The following is a 19,738-nucleotide window of genomic DNA, read 5'->3' on the forward strand; positions in this document are numbered from 1 at the left end:
ATAGGGATGGCTCTGAGGAAGGCAGGAGCATATGTGGCCTGTTTTATGTTTTCCTTAATGTGTTGTGTTGTACATGTATCATTTGAGAACCAAGACGCAGAGTATAACAAAAATAAATTGTAAACACTGATGACATGAACTGCAAATCTAATGTCATAGCCATATATCGGATCCTTCATGACTGAATTCAATCACCCATGCCTGAGGAAGAATGGCTAGTGATGGGCATCTTTGTGAAAACCTTTGATACTATTAACGGTGATGCATTGGTATGAACACTGAATTTGAAGTCACAGAACCTGGGTTAAAATCCTGGTTCTGCTACTCACTATATGTGTGACCTTTGACAAATAATTTCTCCTCCCTGGGCCTTTTTTTTTTTTCATCGATAAAATGGAGTATTTGGACAAGAAGATCAGTTCCATTTTTGTTTTATTTTTGGTGAGATTGTGTCTATCTGTCTTGTCTGAAAGTATAACTGCCTCAGCTGCTGATCAGCATGGGAACTTTGACCTCTTTCTGACGTAGACTAGTTCTGCACTTTTTTGGGCAGTCAACTGACCCCCTGTTCCTTTGGGGTGAGGTTGGGGGGTTCACCGTATTGGAGCTGGACTTAGTTTGTCCACCCAATTGGCTTTAGCTCTACTGTAGCTCAGAACTCCTGCATTCAAACAATCCACCAGTCTTGGTCTCCCTGGTAGCAAGGACTGCAGGATGTGCATTATCCTTTGAATGGGCTAGATGCTGTAGTAGAGCCATCCTGAAACCACCTACTTGTAGGGATGAGTTAGGACCATGCCCAGGTTATCAATTTGATTCCTTTCATCAATCTTAAATTTAAAAATTCTAATGTAAAAAGAAAGAGGGAAAAACCCAGTGGATGTCAAAATATTGGGGAGGAGTTTGGCATAAATAGCCTTCTGACAGCGTGTTGGTTTCACTTCTCTTTCTCTTAACTGTGGCTTTTTAACTGTGGCCACAAAGTTAATGTGAACTGCATGGTCCCCAACATTGGCGCTCGAAGGCAAAGCAGACAGAGCCAGTTATGGTGCTTCTTGGTGCTAAAGAGTGAAAAGTGAATTTTCTCTTCAGTGATATCTGGTTAGTATTTTTATCCTCTCCACTTTGTTGTGCCCTCCATAGGGTTGTTTTATCAAGGGAAGAAGCAGGTAGTGTGGATTAGAGGGCAGTGTGGTACAGTAGAATGATGGGGTGGCAGTCAAGAGACTGGGGTGCCAGTCTTGGCTCTTAGTTTCTCAATGAACTTGCTGTGTAAATTTCAGACAAACCATTTCATGTTTCTGGGCTCCAGACTCCTAAATTTGCAAAATGGAGACAATAGGGGTGAGGTTGTACCCCATGCTTGAAACACTTTTTCACTGTTCATTGGAATACCTAGCTTCCTTCAAGGTCCAGCTCAAAGGCCTTTATTGATCCCCCCAACTTATTTGAGTTCTCTCCCTAACATTATTTTGTATTAACTTTGAATATAGTTTATATTTCCTTATCTATGTCCATGTTGTTTTTTCTCAGTGGAATGTAAGTTCTTTGAGAACAGAGAATATTTCATTTTTGTCTTTTTATTCCCAGGACCTTGCACAGTGCCTGGCACAGAGGAGCCACTTAATAAATTCTCACTAAATGAATGAATTTATTACCCTGTCCCTAACTAGCTCCATAATTTTGGGTGAATTGTTTTATCTCTCTGGGCCTCAGTTTCCTTGTTGGTAAAATAAGGAGATTTAAAATGTTTCTGTCAAGTCCTTCTAACACTAAAGTTCTAGAGATCCAGGTATCCCATTAAAAGGTTAACAGTTGCTTTTATATTTTCAATTTCCCACACTTGACCTTTGTAAAATATTGGATTAGGTAACCTTGAATGACTTTTTTAGCTCTAAATCTATGATCCTATGATCCAAGAGTAAATCTTAAGATAAAATGGATAGAGGCCAAAACAAAATCAGTGGACAGGATGGAGAAGAGAAGGAGAAGGGAAGGACTGTGGGAAAAATAAAGACCAACCCTCCCCGCTCTGAGTCATTGTTGTAAGTCAGTGAGTTTTGTGCACCACTCCCAATCCCAGCACTATTTAACCCAAAGGTTTCATTTTAAAAAATGCCATTTTCAGGTTCAATGCTCACCAAGATAAATAAGACAACAGACAGAAAGGGTAATAGTAGCTGGTGACACCGGATGCTGGGTTAACCATAGTTTTACAATAGGGAAAATAAGCAACAGGGGCAGAATCATGCATGTCTGAACATCTGGAGACAGCAATCTTTTTTTTTTTTAGCAATAATTTATGACTGAAAATAATAATTTTCGGTTGCCCTGGCATCTGTTTTTACTTTTTACCACATTTCCACCACCATTGCTTGGGGAAAAGGTAAATCCCATGATGACTTTCCATACTCTGTGTCTCCAGGACAGGTCATGCTCAATTTGGCCCAGAGCTGGATTTCATTTAATGGTTTTCTCCTGATAAAAGGTAAGAGGATGTGGTAACAAGCACATTTCTCTATTATCTGGGGGTGAGGTAGGGGGCAGCTTTCATTTTCTTGGGACCTATGTATACTGAGAAGGGCTGGTTGATGCCCAGGTAGTTTCATGGATCAGAGAAAGGGGTATATACTTTGCAAAGTACTTTCCTATTTGCTGAATTTTAATTTGCAATAATCCTAAGTGGTTGTATGACCTTTGTATTGAAAAGGAAGGGAAGGAGGAAAGGAGGAAGAAGAAAGTATATTTGTGTGTTGGAGCTGAACTTACACTTAGGACACTTTTAATAATATGTGTACTCTGATCCCTTGCTAAAGGGCATGCACCAAACAAGAATCTTTGATTCTATGTGACTTTTATAATCAGCCGAAGCTCACATGTCACCAGAAGTAGGCTGAGAACTTACTGAGCCCCATTATCTCAGGAAGGAAGGAAAGGAAGGGAGGAAGGAAGGAAGGAAAGAATGAAGGGAAGAAGAAGAAAGGAGGAAGGGAGGGAGGAAGGGAGAAAGGGAAGAAGGGAAAAAAGGAAAAAAATGATTGGTACCATCCAGCTCTGCCATTAGCTGTCTATGTGACCTTGCGTAAGAAGTCACCTCTTTGGCCATTTTTTTCCTGTAAAGTAATATAATTGGATTATATCATATCCAAAGTTCTCTGCTCTACAATGCTGTGATTCCATCATACAACCTTAAAGCAAGTTTTCTTCCTTTGAGCATAACTCTCACCTATGAGTTCATGATTCTCCCAAATCAAAGAACTTTAGAACTAGAAGACTTTCAAGGGGATCTATTCCAATTTGTCATTTTATAGATAAGAGAACTGAGATTCAGAGCTTAAATGACTTCCTGCACAAGGTCACTCAATCAGTTAGTGGTGAGGTTAGTATGAATTTACACAATCAGTATCGCTCTAAACCCTCACTTAGTGAAAAACCCTGTTCTTCCCCTGAATTTTCCATATTTCATTAAACTCTGTTCATACATTATACCATGGCATAATGGAGTTGACCTGTCACATGAAGTCACCCTTGGATGTGTGCCAAGTTTTACTCTTTGCATAGATACAATAAAAGCAGTGTGTAGTAGAACAGCTACCATGAGGCTCTGAACCCAATCCAATGCTTCTCTTAGACCCAGGCCATCCCCAGACAGTATTCAGACATGCTCAGAATCCACGAAAGACGCAGTTCAGTCTTTTTGCCTGCCTATAACCTTCCTTCCTAGGAGCAGGCAAAAGAATGCAGAAAATATGGCAGTCCCTTAACTAATGTTCCATTCACAACATTGGTAGAGCAAGTTGTTAAATGAGGAAATCAGCAACTGAGTCTAGGTGCTGGCTCCTCTTCACAGCACAAGGCTTTGGCATAGATGAAGCTTCTGAAGCTGATGCTTTCCTGTTTAATGTCCTGTTGTTATCAAGGACCTCTGACGGCTTCAGGTTCCTAGCTAATTGCCTGTGGAGCACAGGGAGCAGACCCAAAGGGAGGCTGTGACTGGGAGAGTAAGCCTCCTTGTGATTCCATTTCTGGGTGCTGATTGTTATGTCATCTTGTATCTGGAGATTAATGGTGTATGCCAGAGGCAGCTAGGTGGTGTGATGGTTAAAGCTCTGGACCTGGGGTCAAGAAGATCTGAGTTCAAGGGCTGCTAGGTGGTACAGTGAGTAATGCGCCAGCCCCGGAGTCAGGAGGACCTGAGTTCTGTTCCGGCCTCAGATTACTTAACACCCACACAAAAAAACTAGCCATGTAGGCCAAAAAAAACTTGGACAAGTTACTTAACCCCAATTGCCCTCCAAAAGGCAAAAAAAAAGATCTGAGTTCAAATTCAGCTTCAGACACTTACAAGCTGTATAACCCTGGACAAGTGAATTAACTTCTGTCTACTCAGTTTCCTCATCTATAAAAAACAGGGACAATAGAGAATAGCTCCCAGGGTCATTGTGAAGATAAAATGAAATAATATTTCTGAAGTGCTTCATAAACCTTAAAGTGCTATCTAAATATTATTACTTCACGTCCTTCCTTGTTCCTTTACTCTCCTCAGCTTTTCAGCTTCATAAGCTAGGCTGACTTGAGCCGAAGGGCTTGGTGGTTCGTTGAGGACATAGATATTTAACCACATGTTTCATCTAGCTTTACAAAAACCTTGCCATCTCCTTAGATGGCCACAAGAACCCTGAGTAGGTAGGGGAAATCCAATTTTTTTTTAAACAGGTGATAAAATTAAGAATCACAGGAATTTAAGAGTTGGAAGTGTTAAATTAAGAAAATAGTTTTGTCTATCTGATTAAAAACCACAGGGTGAAACTTCTGTCATGGGCAAGAACTGTGAAACTTGAACCGTGATTTAAAAAAAAATTTGCTTCAATGTTCAAATGAGGTGTCATGGTCCGTTGCTAACAAAAGGTGGCTAGGTCAGGTGAAGGTCTGTGGATTTCAGAAGAGTCAATGGCTTCCTGCTTCTGAATCACTATACTGGAAACAGATAGGCTGAACCTGAATACAAAATCACTCTGTTATCTGGGCTTATTTTCTGTGGCTCCCCTTTGATTGTTCAAGAGAAGGGAGCACTAGATGTCCCCATCCCTCCTATTGCTACATTTTATAATTTGTTGTTGAAATTTGAGGAGGAAAGGAGTGTCCCAAATGGAAAAGCACTTTTAATTCTCCACACCTTGGTGCTGTTCAGGGTCTAGGGCCTGCCCTAGGTCAGTCTGGATCTGGAACTCAGAGGAATTTCTGTGTTCTTTTTAAAAATTCCTTCCTTCCTTCCTTCCTTCCTTCCTTCCTTCCTTCCTTCCTTCCTTCCTTCCTTCCTTCCTTCCTTCCTTCCTTCCTTCCTTCCTTCCTTCCTTCTTCCCTCCCTCCCTCTCTTCCTCCCTCCCTCCCTCCCTTAGTTTTACTGCAGCTCAGAACTCCTGAACTCACCAGTTTCAGCCTCTCTAGTAGGAGGGCTACCATATCCATTGTCTTTTAAAATTTCTCAACATTTATTAAATTTATTAAATACAGAGAACACTTTTCTAAGCATTAGGAGATATACAAGATTTATATAAGACACGATCCCTGCTCTCATAGACCTTATGGTCTAACAGGGGCACATGACATAGCATTATCACAGAATGACAGGATTTGAGTGTTGGAAGGGACCTCAACAACCATCTAATCCAACCCATACATGAAAGGAGTCCTCACTATAGCATAACTGAGAAGTAGTCATCTAGCCTTTGCTAAAAGATCTGCAGGGACGTAGACTCCATCACCTCTTAAAGCTAAATTTCAGGATCATAGATTTAGATCTGGAAAGTAAGCTTACAGGCCATTGACTTCAACACCTTTATTTTACAAATGAGGAAACTGAGTCAGAGTAAGTGATTTCCCCAGGATCCCAAAGCTAGTAGGTTTCTGAGGTGAGATTTGAACTTGATGCTGAGTCTAGTGCTCTCTCTACTGCACCACTCAGCCTATTTTACTTTTGGATGCCTCAAATTGTTAGTAAATTTTCACTAATATCAATAAATAAATTTGATTTATTGCATTGCTTCCCCTCCTCCTCCAGTTTTTACCTGTGTTCTAGGGCAGCTAGGTGGTGCGGTGGATAGAGTGCAAAATATGGAGTCAGGAAGATTCATTTCCCTGAGTTCAAATCTAGCCTGAAACACTTACTAGCTGTGTTAGCCTGGGCAAGTCACTTAACTCTGCCTCTGTTTCTTCATTTGTAAAATGAGCTGGAGAAGGAAATGGCAAATCGCTCCAGGATCTTTGCCAAGAAAACCCCAAGTGAGGTCACAGAGAGTTGGACACAATAGAAGACGATTGAGCAACAACAAGCACCTGTGCTCTACCCTTTGGGGACAAACAAAACAAATCTAATCTCTCCTCCATGGCTGCCCTCCAAATTCTTGAAGATAACTGTCTCATCTCCCAGTCTTCTCTAGGCTGAACACCCCCAGTTTCTTAAACCATTTTGGCAGCTTTGTTGTTCACTATTCAGTTCTGGGAGGCAAATCCAAAGCAGAGTGAGGAGACCTGCACACAGCACAGCTCAGCTCAGCTCAGCACAGCAATGGTGGTGTTCTCAAGCAGGGAGGCCCTGGGTGGTACACCAAGAAAGGACAAAGTTCAGAAGCTAGTATTAGCGATGCTGTGGCTCAGACCCAGAACTGAGAGCAGGAACTCACATCTAGCGTCTAGCCTAGCCTGTAGAGAAATAACCAAGACAGGAAACCCAGACCAAAGGGCACCTACCATTCTTCTGTCTCAAAACAACAGAACTTTCTTGCTGGCTGTTAGGTGTAGAGTTTAGCAGAACTGTACACTACCACAGACCCAAACCTGTGTCAGGAACTTGCACAGCTCAGTCCTAGATGGTGATAATCAGACTTTACCCTAGCCAGGGGTAGGGAACCTGTGGCCTTGATGTCACATGTGGCCCTCTAGGTCCTTGGGCATGGCCTGATTGAGTCCAAGTTTTACAGAACAAATCCTTTTATTAAGGGGATTTGTTCTGTGAGATTTGGATTTTGGATCTAGGGACCAGATCAGACCCTTTTGGAATCACTGAAAGCTTTCAAGCCCCCAGCTTTTCCCTAGGATCCTGGAATAATGCAACATTGAATATCCCAAGAAAGCAGCAACAGAACCAGTCTAGACCTTCCCTCCAGAAGTATGTTAGAACTCAGCCCTAATGTCAAGTTCAAAGTCACAAAAAAGGCTGGAAGAACGGTCAAAGAAAAAAAACAATGTCACAATGAGCTACTATGGTGGCAGAGACATGGAGACACAAATGCAGAAGAGAATGACTCCAAAACATCCATAAGTAAGAAATATATCTATATGAGACAAGAATTAAGAAACATGTACAGGAGCAGCTAGGTGGCTCAGTGAATAGAGCACTGGCCCTGGAATCAGGAGGACCTGAGTTCAAATCCGGCCTCAGACATTTAACACAAAAACTAGCTGTGTGACCTTGCACAAGTCACTTAACCCCAATTACCCTCCAAAAAAGAAAAAAGAGGAAAAAAAAAGAAACATGTACAAGAGAAAAACACAACTTGTGCGCAAACATCCAGGATTTCTGTAAGAGATGAAATGAGTTAAAAAAAGATTTTAAAATGTTTTTGTATGTAGTAAGGCTTTGTTCACATGTAGCATGGGAATATCATTGTGCAACTTGAAAGGAGACAGAATAGACATCTCTAACCCAAGGAAAAATCTTCCTGAAAATTCAAATGTACCAAATAGAACACAATGACTTTATGAGGCAATAAGAAAGACTAAAACAAAGTCAAAAGACTGAAAAAAATGGAAGAAATTGTAAAGTATCTCATAGCAAAAATAACTAATATGGCAGACAGGTTGAGGAGAGAACATTTAAGAATCATTGGACTATCTGAACACCATGACCGGGGTGGAGAGGGGGAGAGGGGGGACTCTAGCCATTCTCTTTCAAGAAATCATAAAAGAAAAATTCACTGATCTCTTAGAATCAGAGGGCAAAGTAGAAATAGAAAGAATCCACCAGTCACTTCCTGAAAGAAACCCCAGAATGAAGACTCCTAGGAACATTCTAATCAAAAGCCAGAGCTTCCAGGTAAAGAAGAAAACAGTGCAAGCAGCCAGAAAGAAAGAATCCAAGTACCAAGGAACCACACTCAGAATCACACAATTTGGCATCCACCACTATAAAGGTGAATATGGAATATCATATTCCAGAAGGCAAAGGATATTGGTTAACAGCCAGAAATAACTTACTTAGCAAAAGGAAGTATATTATGAGGTGGGGGGGGGCGGAAGAGATATTTTGATGAACTAGAGAACTTCCAAACATTCCTGATGAAAAGACCAGATTTTCAGAGAAAATTTGAAGTTCAAAGACAGGAATGAAGAGAAGGATTAAAAGGTTAACAGGAATGAACAATGATAAAAGTATAAAGACGTTCAAAATATTGGGAGATGATATCCCCTCTGCACTCTAACATCATCAGGATTCATAGAGGGAGTTTGATGGAACTAGGAGTGGTTTTATGTCTTGATGATATCAAGAAGATATGGAAAAGAAAGTGAGGGAAAGAGGAATACCCTAGGGGAGAAGGGAAAGGAAGGATAGAGAAAATGATCTTACATAATTAGGGTGCACAAGTAGATAACTATACAAATAAGGAGGAGGGAGTGGGGGGAACATTTGACACTTGAACCCTCCCTCTCATCTGAACTGATCAAAAGAAGAATATCCACACACATATATGCATTTGGGTACAAAAATCCATTTTAGTCAACAGGAAATTAGGAGATAAAGGGAGGAAGGGATGGGAAGGATGAGAGTGAGGGCAGATTAAGGTGAGGGGCTCAAGAAATCCTAAGCAAAACAAGCTATAATGATGTACAAAAAATGTTCATAACTTTTTTTGTGGTGGCGAAGGATGAGAATCTGAGGGAGAACCATAAATTGGGAAATGACTGAACAAGTTATGGCATATAAATGTGATGTAATACTATTATGCTTAACTCTAGTAAGTATAATGACCAACCAGGATTCCAGAGGATTAATGATGAAACATGCTACCCACCTCCTGATAGAGAGGTAAAGGACTCAATGCAGAACAAGGTAAAAAAAATTTTAGGTGTGGCCAATGTGGAAATTTGTTTTGATTATTTATAATGGGTTTTGTTTTTCTCATGTTCTCAATTGGAAAGGGAGGTGTTGGAATGGGAGAGTAAGAAAGTGGATCTTGGCTGATTAGAACAAAGAAAAAATATACATACACAAATATATGTACATATAGTATATCCACACACACACATATATATATACATATACACAAATATATAAAACAACCTCATGTTTACTCGAGACCCATTATAAATTCAAACCCAAACTACATTAAGATGGACTTGTGATATAACTGGTTTGACTATTTCCTTTTCTATGTGGATCATAGGCCCTTTTCCTCCCGTATAATTCTTGCTCATGTCTTTACGTTCTCTGTAGAGAAGTGGTGGGATGATGTGATGGAACTGAGACTAGATTTGGCATCAGGAGTTTGAATCCTGTGTGATCCTGGGTGAATGACAACCTCTCAGATCCTCAGTCTCTTTATTTCTAAAATAGAGGCAATCTCATGAAGTTAGATGATCACCTGTCAGGTACATTATAGTGGGAATTATATTTTCATTAGAGGTTGGGCCAAATGGCCACTGAAGTCTTTTCCACTTCTAAGTTCTGTGCTTCTATGAACACATGTAGTACCTTCCTCATAGGGTGGTTGTGATGGTCACACCTCAAATGTATAAATGCCAGTTATCATTAATGTTATTATTAAAAGGTTTGTCCACCTAAAGTATGCAGGAGAATTCCCTTTGTTCCTTTCATGCCTAGACTAGGGTTCCAAAGTATCCTTCTGGCCATTCATCTGTTGTCTCTCATTCTTGTTCTATGAAGATTTTTACAGCTGAAAGTCACTAGCCAATCAGATTGGCAGCTTGGTTTTTTTTTTTTGTTGTCATATTCAATCCTCATCTTCAATCAATGAATCTTCCAAGTGTTTATTACGGGCCTACGTGTACCGGCCACTTTGCCAGTTTCTGAAGATGCAAAAACAAAGATAAAATAGTCCCTGTTCTCAAAGAGTTTACATTCTATCAGAGAAGATAGAATTTAAATAAATAAAAAGATCAAGTACTTTTGGGGGGTTTATGTGTTTGGCACTGTTAGGTATTATCAGGTATACAAGTCAAGTCAGCAAGTTGATAAACATTTATTAAATATTTATTATATTAATTATTTATATATAATTATATTTTATTATTTATATATTATAAATATTAAATACATATATATATATATATATAAATATATAATATTTACCAGGTACTGTGATAAGCACTGGGGATGAAAAGAAAGACAAAAGACAATCCCTGGGCTCAAGGAGCTCATCATCTACTGAGGGAAACAACACCCAGACCCCCTATGTGTAAACGAGCTGTAGGCAAGATAAATCCAAGATCCCCAAGAGAGGGGAGGGACTAACTTTAAAAGGGGATTAGGAGAGGCTTTCTTCAAATTTTAGCTGGGACTTGAAGAAAGTCAGGGAATTGGAAGTGAGGAGAGAGAGCATTCCAGGAGTAGAGGACAGTCAGTAAAAATACTTAAGAGTTCGGACATGGAGTATATTTTGTGAGGCAGAGCAAGGAGGCCAGTGTCAATTATATGAAGATGAATAGAACTGCAACCCCTCAAGGAGCTTCCAGTCTAAATGGAGAGACAAAGTAGAAGCAGACATTTAACAGTCTTTTATTCCTACTGATGGTTCATGGTGTTTTTTCTTTGTTTTTAGACCCTGTGTATACCTGCTGAGGCAAGGTCGAATCTACAGCAGAGGCAAGAGTACCAAGCTGTATGAAATGGCAGAGGCCGAAGACTTCTTCAGTCAGGAACCACATTTAGGTGTCATGTGTTGCTGGTTTCCCTTCTATCCCTTCTTAGGGCTGTGCACATCACCCCTATGTTGATTTCCAAAGTGGGTGATACCACCCCCTGGGGGTGCTGGAGCAATCCAGGGGGTGGTAGTAGCCTTGTGTGTAATTGGGGGGCATTGAATAAAAATAAGGGGACTATGGTAGTATAAGGAGAGAAGAAAATTTTGAAAAACCATGTTTCTGAGTGAGTTTCAGAGTTAATGTAATAGTGATTACATTATTTTCCAAATAAACACACAAAGTACAATTTATAACCAATCAGTAGTTAAGTTCGCTGACAGGTCCTAAAAGGAAGTGTTGGCAGGCAAGGGTGTCATGTGTTGTTGGGAAGTCCAACATGTATTGGCAGGAATATGTGCATGTAATGACTTGTTTACAATATGGTACTTGTAATGGGAATGCAAATTTGGAAGATCTTCCCTGCCCCTAGGCTAAAGTGCACCTGAAGCCTGGGGTGGGAGTCTTGTTTTTCAGTAGATACTTTTTGATTGGCCAGTGGGTCAATAAGGTTGTTACATTCTCTGAGCCAGGAGAAGGCTATATAAGCCCTGATGTGAGGCTTTGATTTGGGGGCTCACTTTGAGAAGTGTTCTGTGATTTGATCTGGATTCTGGGAAGCCGCTGTCCAGAGCCGCCCCCCCCTCCCACCCCACCCCCCTTTGAAAAAACCCAGATGTTGAAACCCAGATGTTGACTGGGTATGGATATAATGGTTGGACAGTTTGAAATCTGTCTACTAGATCTGCTTCTGTCTTGATAATTCTGTCTGTGTACTTTGAAGTTCGGGGTGCTGACCTTTTCCCCTGAACAAGGTAAACGATATATGTCTGACTGATTAAAGTAAGCTTGTTAACCCATTTTGAGTTGCTTTCCTTTATCAAAGCAGATCCAAGAACCTGTGCTGGCAGCAAACCCTGAGGACGCTTGGGGTGCTTGCTGCTACAGTACTATACAGTTATATGATGAAATACTACATCATCAAAATTTCAATGCAGAAAACCCCCACAAATTTACAATAAATTATTAAATTTAAGGTGTATCATTTTAAAAAAGTAAATTTTTTGGAAATGACTCAGATTAAAAAAAAGCATTAAAGGGTTAAACAAAGTAGATTTCCAGGGGGATACTGAGTAATTTTTTTTTTAAAGGGGCAGTAGGCCAAATATGTTTTAGAACCTCTGCTATAGAATATAAGCTCCTCTAGAGCAGGAGCTGTTTTTGTCTTTGTATCCTGGCCTATAGTAATGGTTGGCACATGGAAATTTCTTAACAAAAGCTTGTTGAATGAATGAAGGACCTTCCTTAAGCCTACAGATTTGTGGAGGAATCTGACCGAGCCCACCTATAATTGTATAATTGTTGGGTGGACTCAGTCGGATTCCTCCACAAATTTGAAAAATCTCCTTAGACTTAGGGTCCCCAAAGGATTGTAGTTTGTAGTTTAGCCTCTATTGCCCCATCACATCCATTTGTCTATCCTGGACCTCTACTTGCAACTGGGTTCCTTAGGAACCTAGAGTAAGAGTGAAACTCCAAGCTATTTGAAAGATATCACAGAATTATAAATGTATAATCAAAAGGGACCTTAAAGGTCATCTAGTCCAACCTCTCATTTTATAATATATGAGAAAACTGAAGGCCCAAAGAGGAGATGAGATTTGCTTAAGATCCCTCAGGGATTAAGTGGTAGAGTGGACATTGGAATCCAATTAGTGGTGTACTCTGAAGAGACTGGCAGGGGCGTCTCTCTAGAGAAGCCAGGATAGAGGGTTCCTAACTAGAATGCACCAATGGTGTCCCAATATGGAGAATACAGGAAAGTATGACCAGGGCCTTCTCAGACCACAAAGTCCTGAATGCATAAAGGCTGATGTCAAAAGAACCTCAGAAGCCAATACCTTGTAACCCTTGTCTGTCTCTGATAAAGCTCTGTTCAAAGGATCACCAAGAAAGAGGAGAAGATTAGCTCAGAAGTGCCGAGTGTTTCCCCCTGCAGAACAGAGTGCTCTTAAGGAGTGTGAGTATGAGAAAACCACTGTATTACCTTTTAAAATCCTTCTCTCAGTATGTTTTTCCTCTCAGAGTTTCAGGAAGATTAATATTTCCAAATCAGTGGCAGATAGGAGTTAAGACTTGAGTCAAGCTGCCTTCAGCAGCTTTATAGGCAGAGCTGGACCAAATACCTAAACAGTGCCATCCTAAGGAAAGGAGGAGAGTGAACTTTATTTTAGCCTGGAAAGTTAACCTCAGAGTAGATTAAATAGTGATTAATAAGAGCTAAAGTCTAGGAAGATAAAGTCCTCAACTTATACTTAGGGTTTTGTATATCTTTATAATTTCCTCTGAGTTTTATCTTACATTTTTTTAATGCACATGTTACTAATTTATGAGTAGCTAGGTGGCACAGTAGATAGAGAGATGGACCTGGAGTCAGGAAGATCTGAGTTTAAATCCAACCTCAGACACTTCCTGTTTGTATGTCCCTGGCTTCCTTTAAATCCCAACTAAAATTCTATCTTCTACAGGAAGTCTTCCCTAATCTCTCTTAATTCCAGTGTCTTCCCTCTGTTAATTCTTTCCTATTAATCTTGAATATATCTTGCTTTGTATATATGTATTTGCATATTTTACATATATTTGTATCTCCCTAGATTGTAAACTCCTTGAGGACAGGAAATCTTTTGCTTCTTTTTTTGTATTCCCAGGTTCCAACACAGTGCCTGGAACTAGTAGGTACTTAATAAATGTTTATTGATTGATTGATTGACCTTGGGCAAGTCATTTAACCTCTATTTGCTTGAGTTTCTCTTATCTTTAAAATGGGATAAAAAATAGCACCTAATTCCCAGGAGTGTTGTGAGGACAAAATGATATAATATTTGTAAAGTGCTTTACAAACCAGAAAGCACTACAGAAATACTAGCTATTGTTATTGTTACTTCAATTTGTTATTATTTAGGAGAATTATATTTTTATTTTATATTTTTTGCTTTTTGGGGGAGGGCAATTGGGGAAGTGACTTACCCAAGGTCACATGGCTAGTTTTTGTGTTAAGTGTCTGAGGTCACATTTGAGCTCAGGTTCACCTGACTCCAGAGCCAGTGTTCTATTCACTGTGCAGCCTAGCCACCCCCGGTATTTTTTATTTTAAAAAGTGTATTTGACTAGATCAGCTGTTAAGTACCCAGATACTTAGCCAGCTACACATATGAAAGGCTTAGCCCTTTGATCTAAGCTGTTAAAACCTAGGCTATGTGTTTATCTGATGATAGCCAACTGAATAGTTCTATGTAGGAGCATTTAACCAACTCTTATAGGATTTGCCTAACAAATACAAATTAATTAATCAATAACTAATTAATATTAGATATTGATTGTAAATGAAAGATGCTAATGTTGGGAAACTTCACTAAGTCTTCCCAACTACTTTTGGTAAATAGAGACATAGCAAAAAGTTGTTTTTCTTTCTTCTGATTACAGCAAAGCTTCAACCTTCCAGAACTATTAGAGAATGAATCTCTCTGGATTGCTAAGGACTTACCTTTTTGGGTGCTCAGATTTTTAAAAATAATTGACCTTTTATTATTTTGGGTGAAAACCTTTCTACAATAGGTATCATTCGTTTAAGGAAACTTAACATAGGCTAAGGACTAAGGTTACTCATTTTACAGATGAAAAAACTGCCCAGGATCATGCAGGTAGAGCCAACATTTGAATTCAGATATTCTGGATCTAAATTCAGTACCCTTTTCACAGCACCACATTGTCTTTGTATTTTTTCTAACATGCAAACTCTCTGAGAAAATTCCTGTTGTATTTCCTTGTGCCAGATGTTTGTTCTGAGTTTGGTTGATTTGCATTTTTATATATATATGTATATATACAACATATGTGAATATATTTATTTTCAAATAATTTATTTATTCATTTATTTAAATAAAATGACAGGTTTATAGATGAACCTCACACAGGTAGAAGGTACACGTAGAGGTAATCCCTCTACATATAGGTGAGCTTTTTGCTCACAAATTTGTATCACTCCCATAGATTAGGATGTGGCCTTGTGTGGCAAGGGGCTTTTAGAGACAAACGTATCAACCTCTACCCCTACCTGCTACTTTGTTATCTTATTAATTGTCTTAAAATGTACTCAAAGTTAAGCAATGATTATGTTCTGATATTTTCTCATAAATTACTAAAATTGCAATATCCTTAATTAATTAGCTAATTAGCTCTGAGCTCCCATAACCTCTCTCCTTTTTCAGTATCCAATCTCAGGTTTACAGTATTCGATAAAGATGGATACTAAAGTCTATATAATTTATTAGAAATGTAATAAAACCCCACAGAAACATTTAAATAATTCAATAATGTATCAACTGTGAAAAAGAATATGTCTAGAGTCACCTCTAACCAGCAAACATCAATTGCTGAGTTTTCCTCAGCATAAGAACGATTGTCTACAACAATGCAACTCTCTAAGGATGATAGTCAAAATCTCTCAAGAATTCTCAAGATTTCTTTTTCATAGCACATTTTTTCCTTAGGATGTTCCTCCATATTCTCTCAAAGGTGACAGTTACCTCAGTCTCAGACTCTCACAAGGTGACAGTTCACTTTCATAGTCTTTTCACCGACTCCTCAGAGAATGACAAGCTGTCAGCCTTCTTAAAATTCTTTTCCTCCTTTAATTATAAAGTAACAATATTTGGTCTTTGTGAGAAGGACTATTTAATCTAGAATTACAATGATATTCAGGAAAGCTCAATCCCTCTCCCTTCCTTCCCCCTCAATCTTCATTGGTAGGGAGCCAGGGTTTGGTCCTCAGCCACGTATGCCAGGTGGTAAGCATAGCATGTTCTCTACTTATTCCAGATGAAAAGCTGGAGTTAAGAACAAGGAGGGTCCTGAGTAACACTTACCAGAAACTTATCCAATCTGCTTTCCTGGATGATGGCATCCCTGGTGGGGTCAAGTATCTCATGTGAGTCCATGTGTTTAAAATCAATTGTTTGTATCTCACACAGGTTGGGAGTAGGGGAATGGAAGAAGGAAAAAGGAACTTTAAAACAGACACTGATGTTCATCAAATGGAGAATGGCTAGACAAACCATGGTTTATGAATACAATGAAATAATAATATATAGCAAGAAATCGTTAATATGAAGAATTCAGAGACATGGAAAGAATTATGTAAACTGATCCACAGTTCAGTAAGCAGTACTGGAAATACACATACACAATGAATGAATGAAAAAGTATTTATTATGCTCTTACTATGTGCAAAGCACTGGAGATACGTATAGCAAAGCAAGACAATCCCTGCTCTTTGGAAGCTCACATTCTAATGGGGGAGACAACACATATGGGAGGTTCTGTAAGTCAGAAAGACCCCATGATCCTTATGGTGCAGGGCCAAAACAAATGGTAAATGATCCTTCTTTGATGGCATTTCCACCAATAAAACCATATCTGTCTTTGATATTAGTGCCAAGGACTTGGTGGTGAGAATTTTTTTTCCAGGTCTTTAGTAGCTTCATAATAATTATAATATAAATATAACAAGAAAAATAGAAAAAAGAAAAGAAACTATCTGAATACTAGGTAATTATAATAACCAAGTTTTGCTGCAGAGGAAATATATGAGAAGTTGTGCCTTCTTCCCTTCTTTGCAGAGGTGGGGAAATAAGGCATATATTGTATATATTGAATATACTAATGTACTAGAAAAAACCCTGCCTTTTCCCTTCTTTCACTCTCTCTTTGTCTTCCTTCCTTTCTATTTTTTTGCTCTTTTTCCTTCCCTTCCAAAGGTGATATATTTTTGTAATGTAAAAAAAGAAATCAATAACATTAAAAAAATCAATTTCTATTTTATTCTTGTAGAAACCGACTTCTTGCTCTGATTGAAAAGCCATCCTTGGACCCTATCTACATTGGACTCTTTGGAGCAAGTGGAGCAGGCAAGAGTTCCCTGATTAATGCCATCATCCATCAGGCAATGTTTCTACCCGTGTCAGGAGAGAGTGTCTGCACATCCTGCATAGTTCAAGTGAGCTCCAGCAGCTGTGAACAGTATGAGGCCAAAATCCATCTTCTTTCTGATCAAGTAAGTGCTCCTCTCCCCTTCTGAGCATCTACTATTTATAATGATACTCCTACATCACTGGGGAAATTAGGACACTGTAAGGACAAATGGTAACTGGCTTTTAAAATTATCGTAAAGAGAGCTCAGTGACTTTTTGAATGAGAGCTATTATTATGGGAATGGTACATGCCAATCAGAGAATCTTAACTTTAGACTTGGAAGGGAGTTTAGAGGTCATGGAGTCTGCCTCTCAATTTTACAGGTGAGGAAACAGGCTTTATGGAATAGATTGAGAAGATCACACATGGAACCACACAGAATCTCAGAGTTGAAAGGGATCTCTGCAGCCATAGAGTCCAATTCATACCTGAAAAAGACCCCTGCTACAACACACCCAGTGAATGATCATTTAGTCTTTTGCTTCAAGACCAACACTAAGGGTTTCCCCAAGGCAGTTCATTCCATTTGGGGATAGGTTTCATTGTAGTTTTTCTTGATATCAAGCCCAAAAGTGCCTCAGCAGCTTCCAGTCATATTGCTCCATGGGGCCAAATAGAATAAGTTGACTACATTGTCTATATGCACTTCAAATGCTTTAAGTCAGTTATAATAGTCCCTTCAGGCTAAATACCCCCTTTCCTTCACTGATCTTCACAGGGCAGGAGCTTGAGGCACTCACCATTCTGGTTGCTCTCCCCTAGACTTTCTCCAGATTATCAATTTGCTTTCTAAAATGTGGCTCTCCAGACAGAACACAGTACTCTGGATGTGGTTGGAACAGGACAGAATATAGAGGAACTATCACTTCCTTATTCTTAGAATTGCTGTTTTTCTTTTCTTTTCTTTTTTTGCTTTTTGGAGGGGGGAGGACAGGGCAATTGGGGTTAAGTGACTTGCCCAAGGTCACACAGCTAGTAAGTGTTAAATGTCCGAGGCTGGATTTGAACTCAGGTTCTCCTGACTCCAGGGCTAATGCTCTATTCACTGTGCCACCTAGCCTCTCTCCCCCTCCCCCATCCCCGGCTGTTTTTCTTAATGTCACCCTGAGGTCATATTAACTTTTTTTTATTCAATTTTGTTTTATTTTTAGTTTCTTTATTAGTTTTTTTTTTTGTCTGTCATATCATGTTATTGTGAAAGGCAGAGTAATGTACTGGATAGAGAGCTGGTCCTGGAGTTGGGAAGACCTGGATTCACTCTACCTTTAATTCACTCACCATATGACTCTGGAAAAGTCACTTCCCTATCCCTGAGGGAATTAGGATCATAAGGAACAATGGTAGACAACTTTTACATTCTAATTAAGAAAGCCTCTAAATTGCTAAGTCATAGGGGCTGCTAGGTGGTGCAGTAAATAGAGCACTGGCCCTGGAGTCAGGAGGAACTGAGTTCAAATCCAGCCTCAGACACTTGACACACTTACTAGCCATGTGACCTTAGTCAAATCACTTAACTCCAATTGCGCTCCAAAAAGCATAAAATAAAATAAAATGCTAAGTCATAGAGCAATCAGTATGGATAGAAGGAGTATCTTCATTTGAAGTTCCCTATACTGTTAAAGTCGCAGGTTTGATTAAAGGAAAAAGTCATATTGTTCTTGCAGTCCAATAAAACTGCCAGATCATTTTTAAAAATTAATTTTTATTATTTTCAATCAATAAAAATCCACCTTCTCTCCTTCCTCTACCCCCAAATTGGGAAATAAATAAAAAACAAAAGTCTTGTTATAATCATCTGTCATCAAGCAAAACAAATTCCTGCATTGGCCATGTCCAAAAAATGGGTGATGGATTGGACTCTGAGTCTATCACATCTCCATCAGGAGGTGGGGAGCATGTTTCACCATGAATCTGCTAACTGGTCATTCAGTTGGCCAAAGTTCCAAAGTCTTTAAAAGTTGTCTGTCCTTTTTCCCCTGTAGGGGTATACTCAGTTTTGCTGAGGAAGTAATTCTTGGTTGTAAGTCTATATTCTTTGTTTTACCTTCTGAACTATATTTCAAACTCTCTGCTCCTTTATTGGCGAAAGTCAGAAAGCTGAATAGAAAAACAAGCAATTCCCCTCATATGTCTTGGGCATCCCTGTTACTAAAATAGCTTTTTATGGTAGGATTATTTTTTCTTTTTTTTTTTTTTAAAGCAGTTGGGGTTAAGTAACTTGCTCAAAGTTACACGGCAGTTATTTTTTGTGGGGGTGCCAAGTATCTGAGGCCGGAACCGATCCCGGGTCTCCCAATGCTGGGGCCGGCGCTCTTACTGTGCCACATGGTCGCCCTGGTAGGATTCTTTTTGCTTGTTTGCTCATTTTTCTACACTACATTCTGACTTTGGACTTGATATTGGGTCCCAGCTCTGCACATTTCTGAAGGAAAGGTCTGGGCTGGTCCTGCTGCTCCTTTCTTTGGGAGTTGAGTGTTGTATTATTAGGATCTCAGGGGCAGCTCAGACTGGGGACTTGAGGATCCAGACATAGTTGGACTCAGGATAAAGTCTGATCACTGGACCTCTGGACTGAGCCTTGCAAATCCCTGAGCTGGATTTGGATCTGAGAAAAGCACCTATGGACTTGCCCTGGTTGGAGCTCCAGTATATTAGTCCATAGACTGGATTCAGTTGGAAAACTGCTGGCTCAGTGTGACACAACTGTAGGCTTCGGTCTGGGATTGCTGTC

The 19,738-nt window shown here is 39.5% G+C and overlaps 1 protein-coding gene across 1 annotated transcript in view; it reads left to right on the forward strand.

Moving 5' to 3' along the window:
• The first annotated feature begins 991 nt into the window (after positions 1 to 991).
• The window catches only part of NUGGC (nuclear GTPase, germinal center associated), a 79,391-nt gene continuing 60,644 nt past the window's right edge, over positions 992 to 19,738 (forward strand). The window contains exons 1-6 of the mRNA XM_069072279.1: positions 992 to 1,101; positions 2,426 to 2,488; positions 10,839 to 10,948; positions 12,908 to 12,997; positions 15,856 to 15,964; positions 16,867 to 17,089. Of these exons, the coding sequence (XP_068928380.1) occupies positions 10,906 to 10,948; positions 12,908 to 12,997; positions 15,856 to 15,964; positions 16,867 to 17,089 (465 nt within the window). The 5' untranslated portion in view covers positions 992 to 1,101; positions 2,426 to 2,488; positions 10,839 to 10,905. The remainder of the gene's footprint in view (positions 1,102 to 2,425; positions 2,489 to 10,838; positions 10,949 to 12,907; positions 12,998 to 15,855; positions 15,965 to 16,866; positions 17,090 to 19,738) is intronic.

Source organism: Petaurus breviceps, unplaced genomic scaffold, assembly GCF_028583685.1.
Source record: "Petaurus breviceps papuanus isolate PSGF00001 unplaced genomic scaffold, PetGlider_PUasm1.0 90845, whole genome shotgun sequence".
Classification (NCBI taxonomy): Eukaryota; Metazoa; Chordata; class Mammalia; order Diprotodontia; family Petauridae; genus Petaurus; species Petaurus breviceps.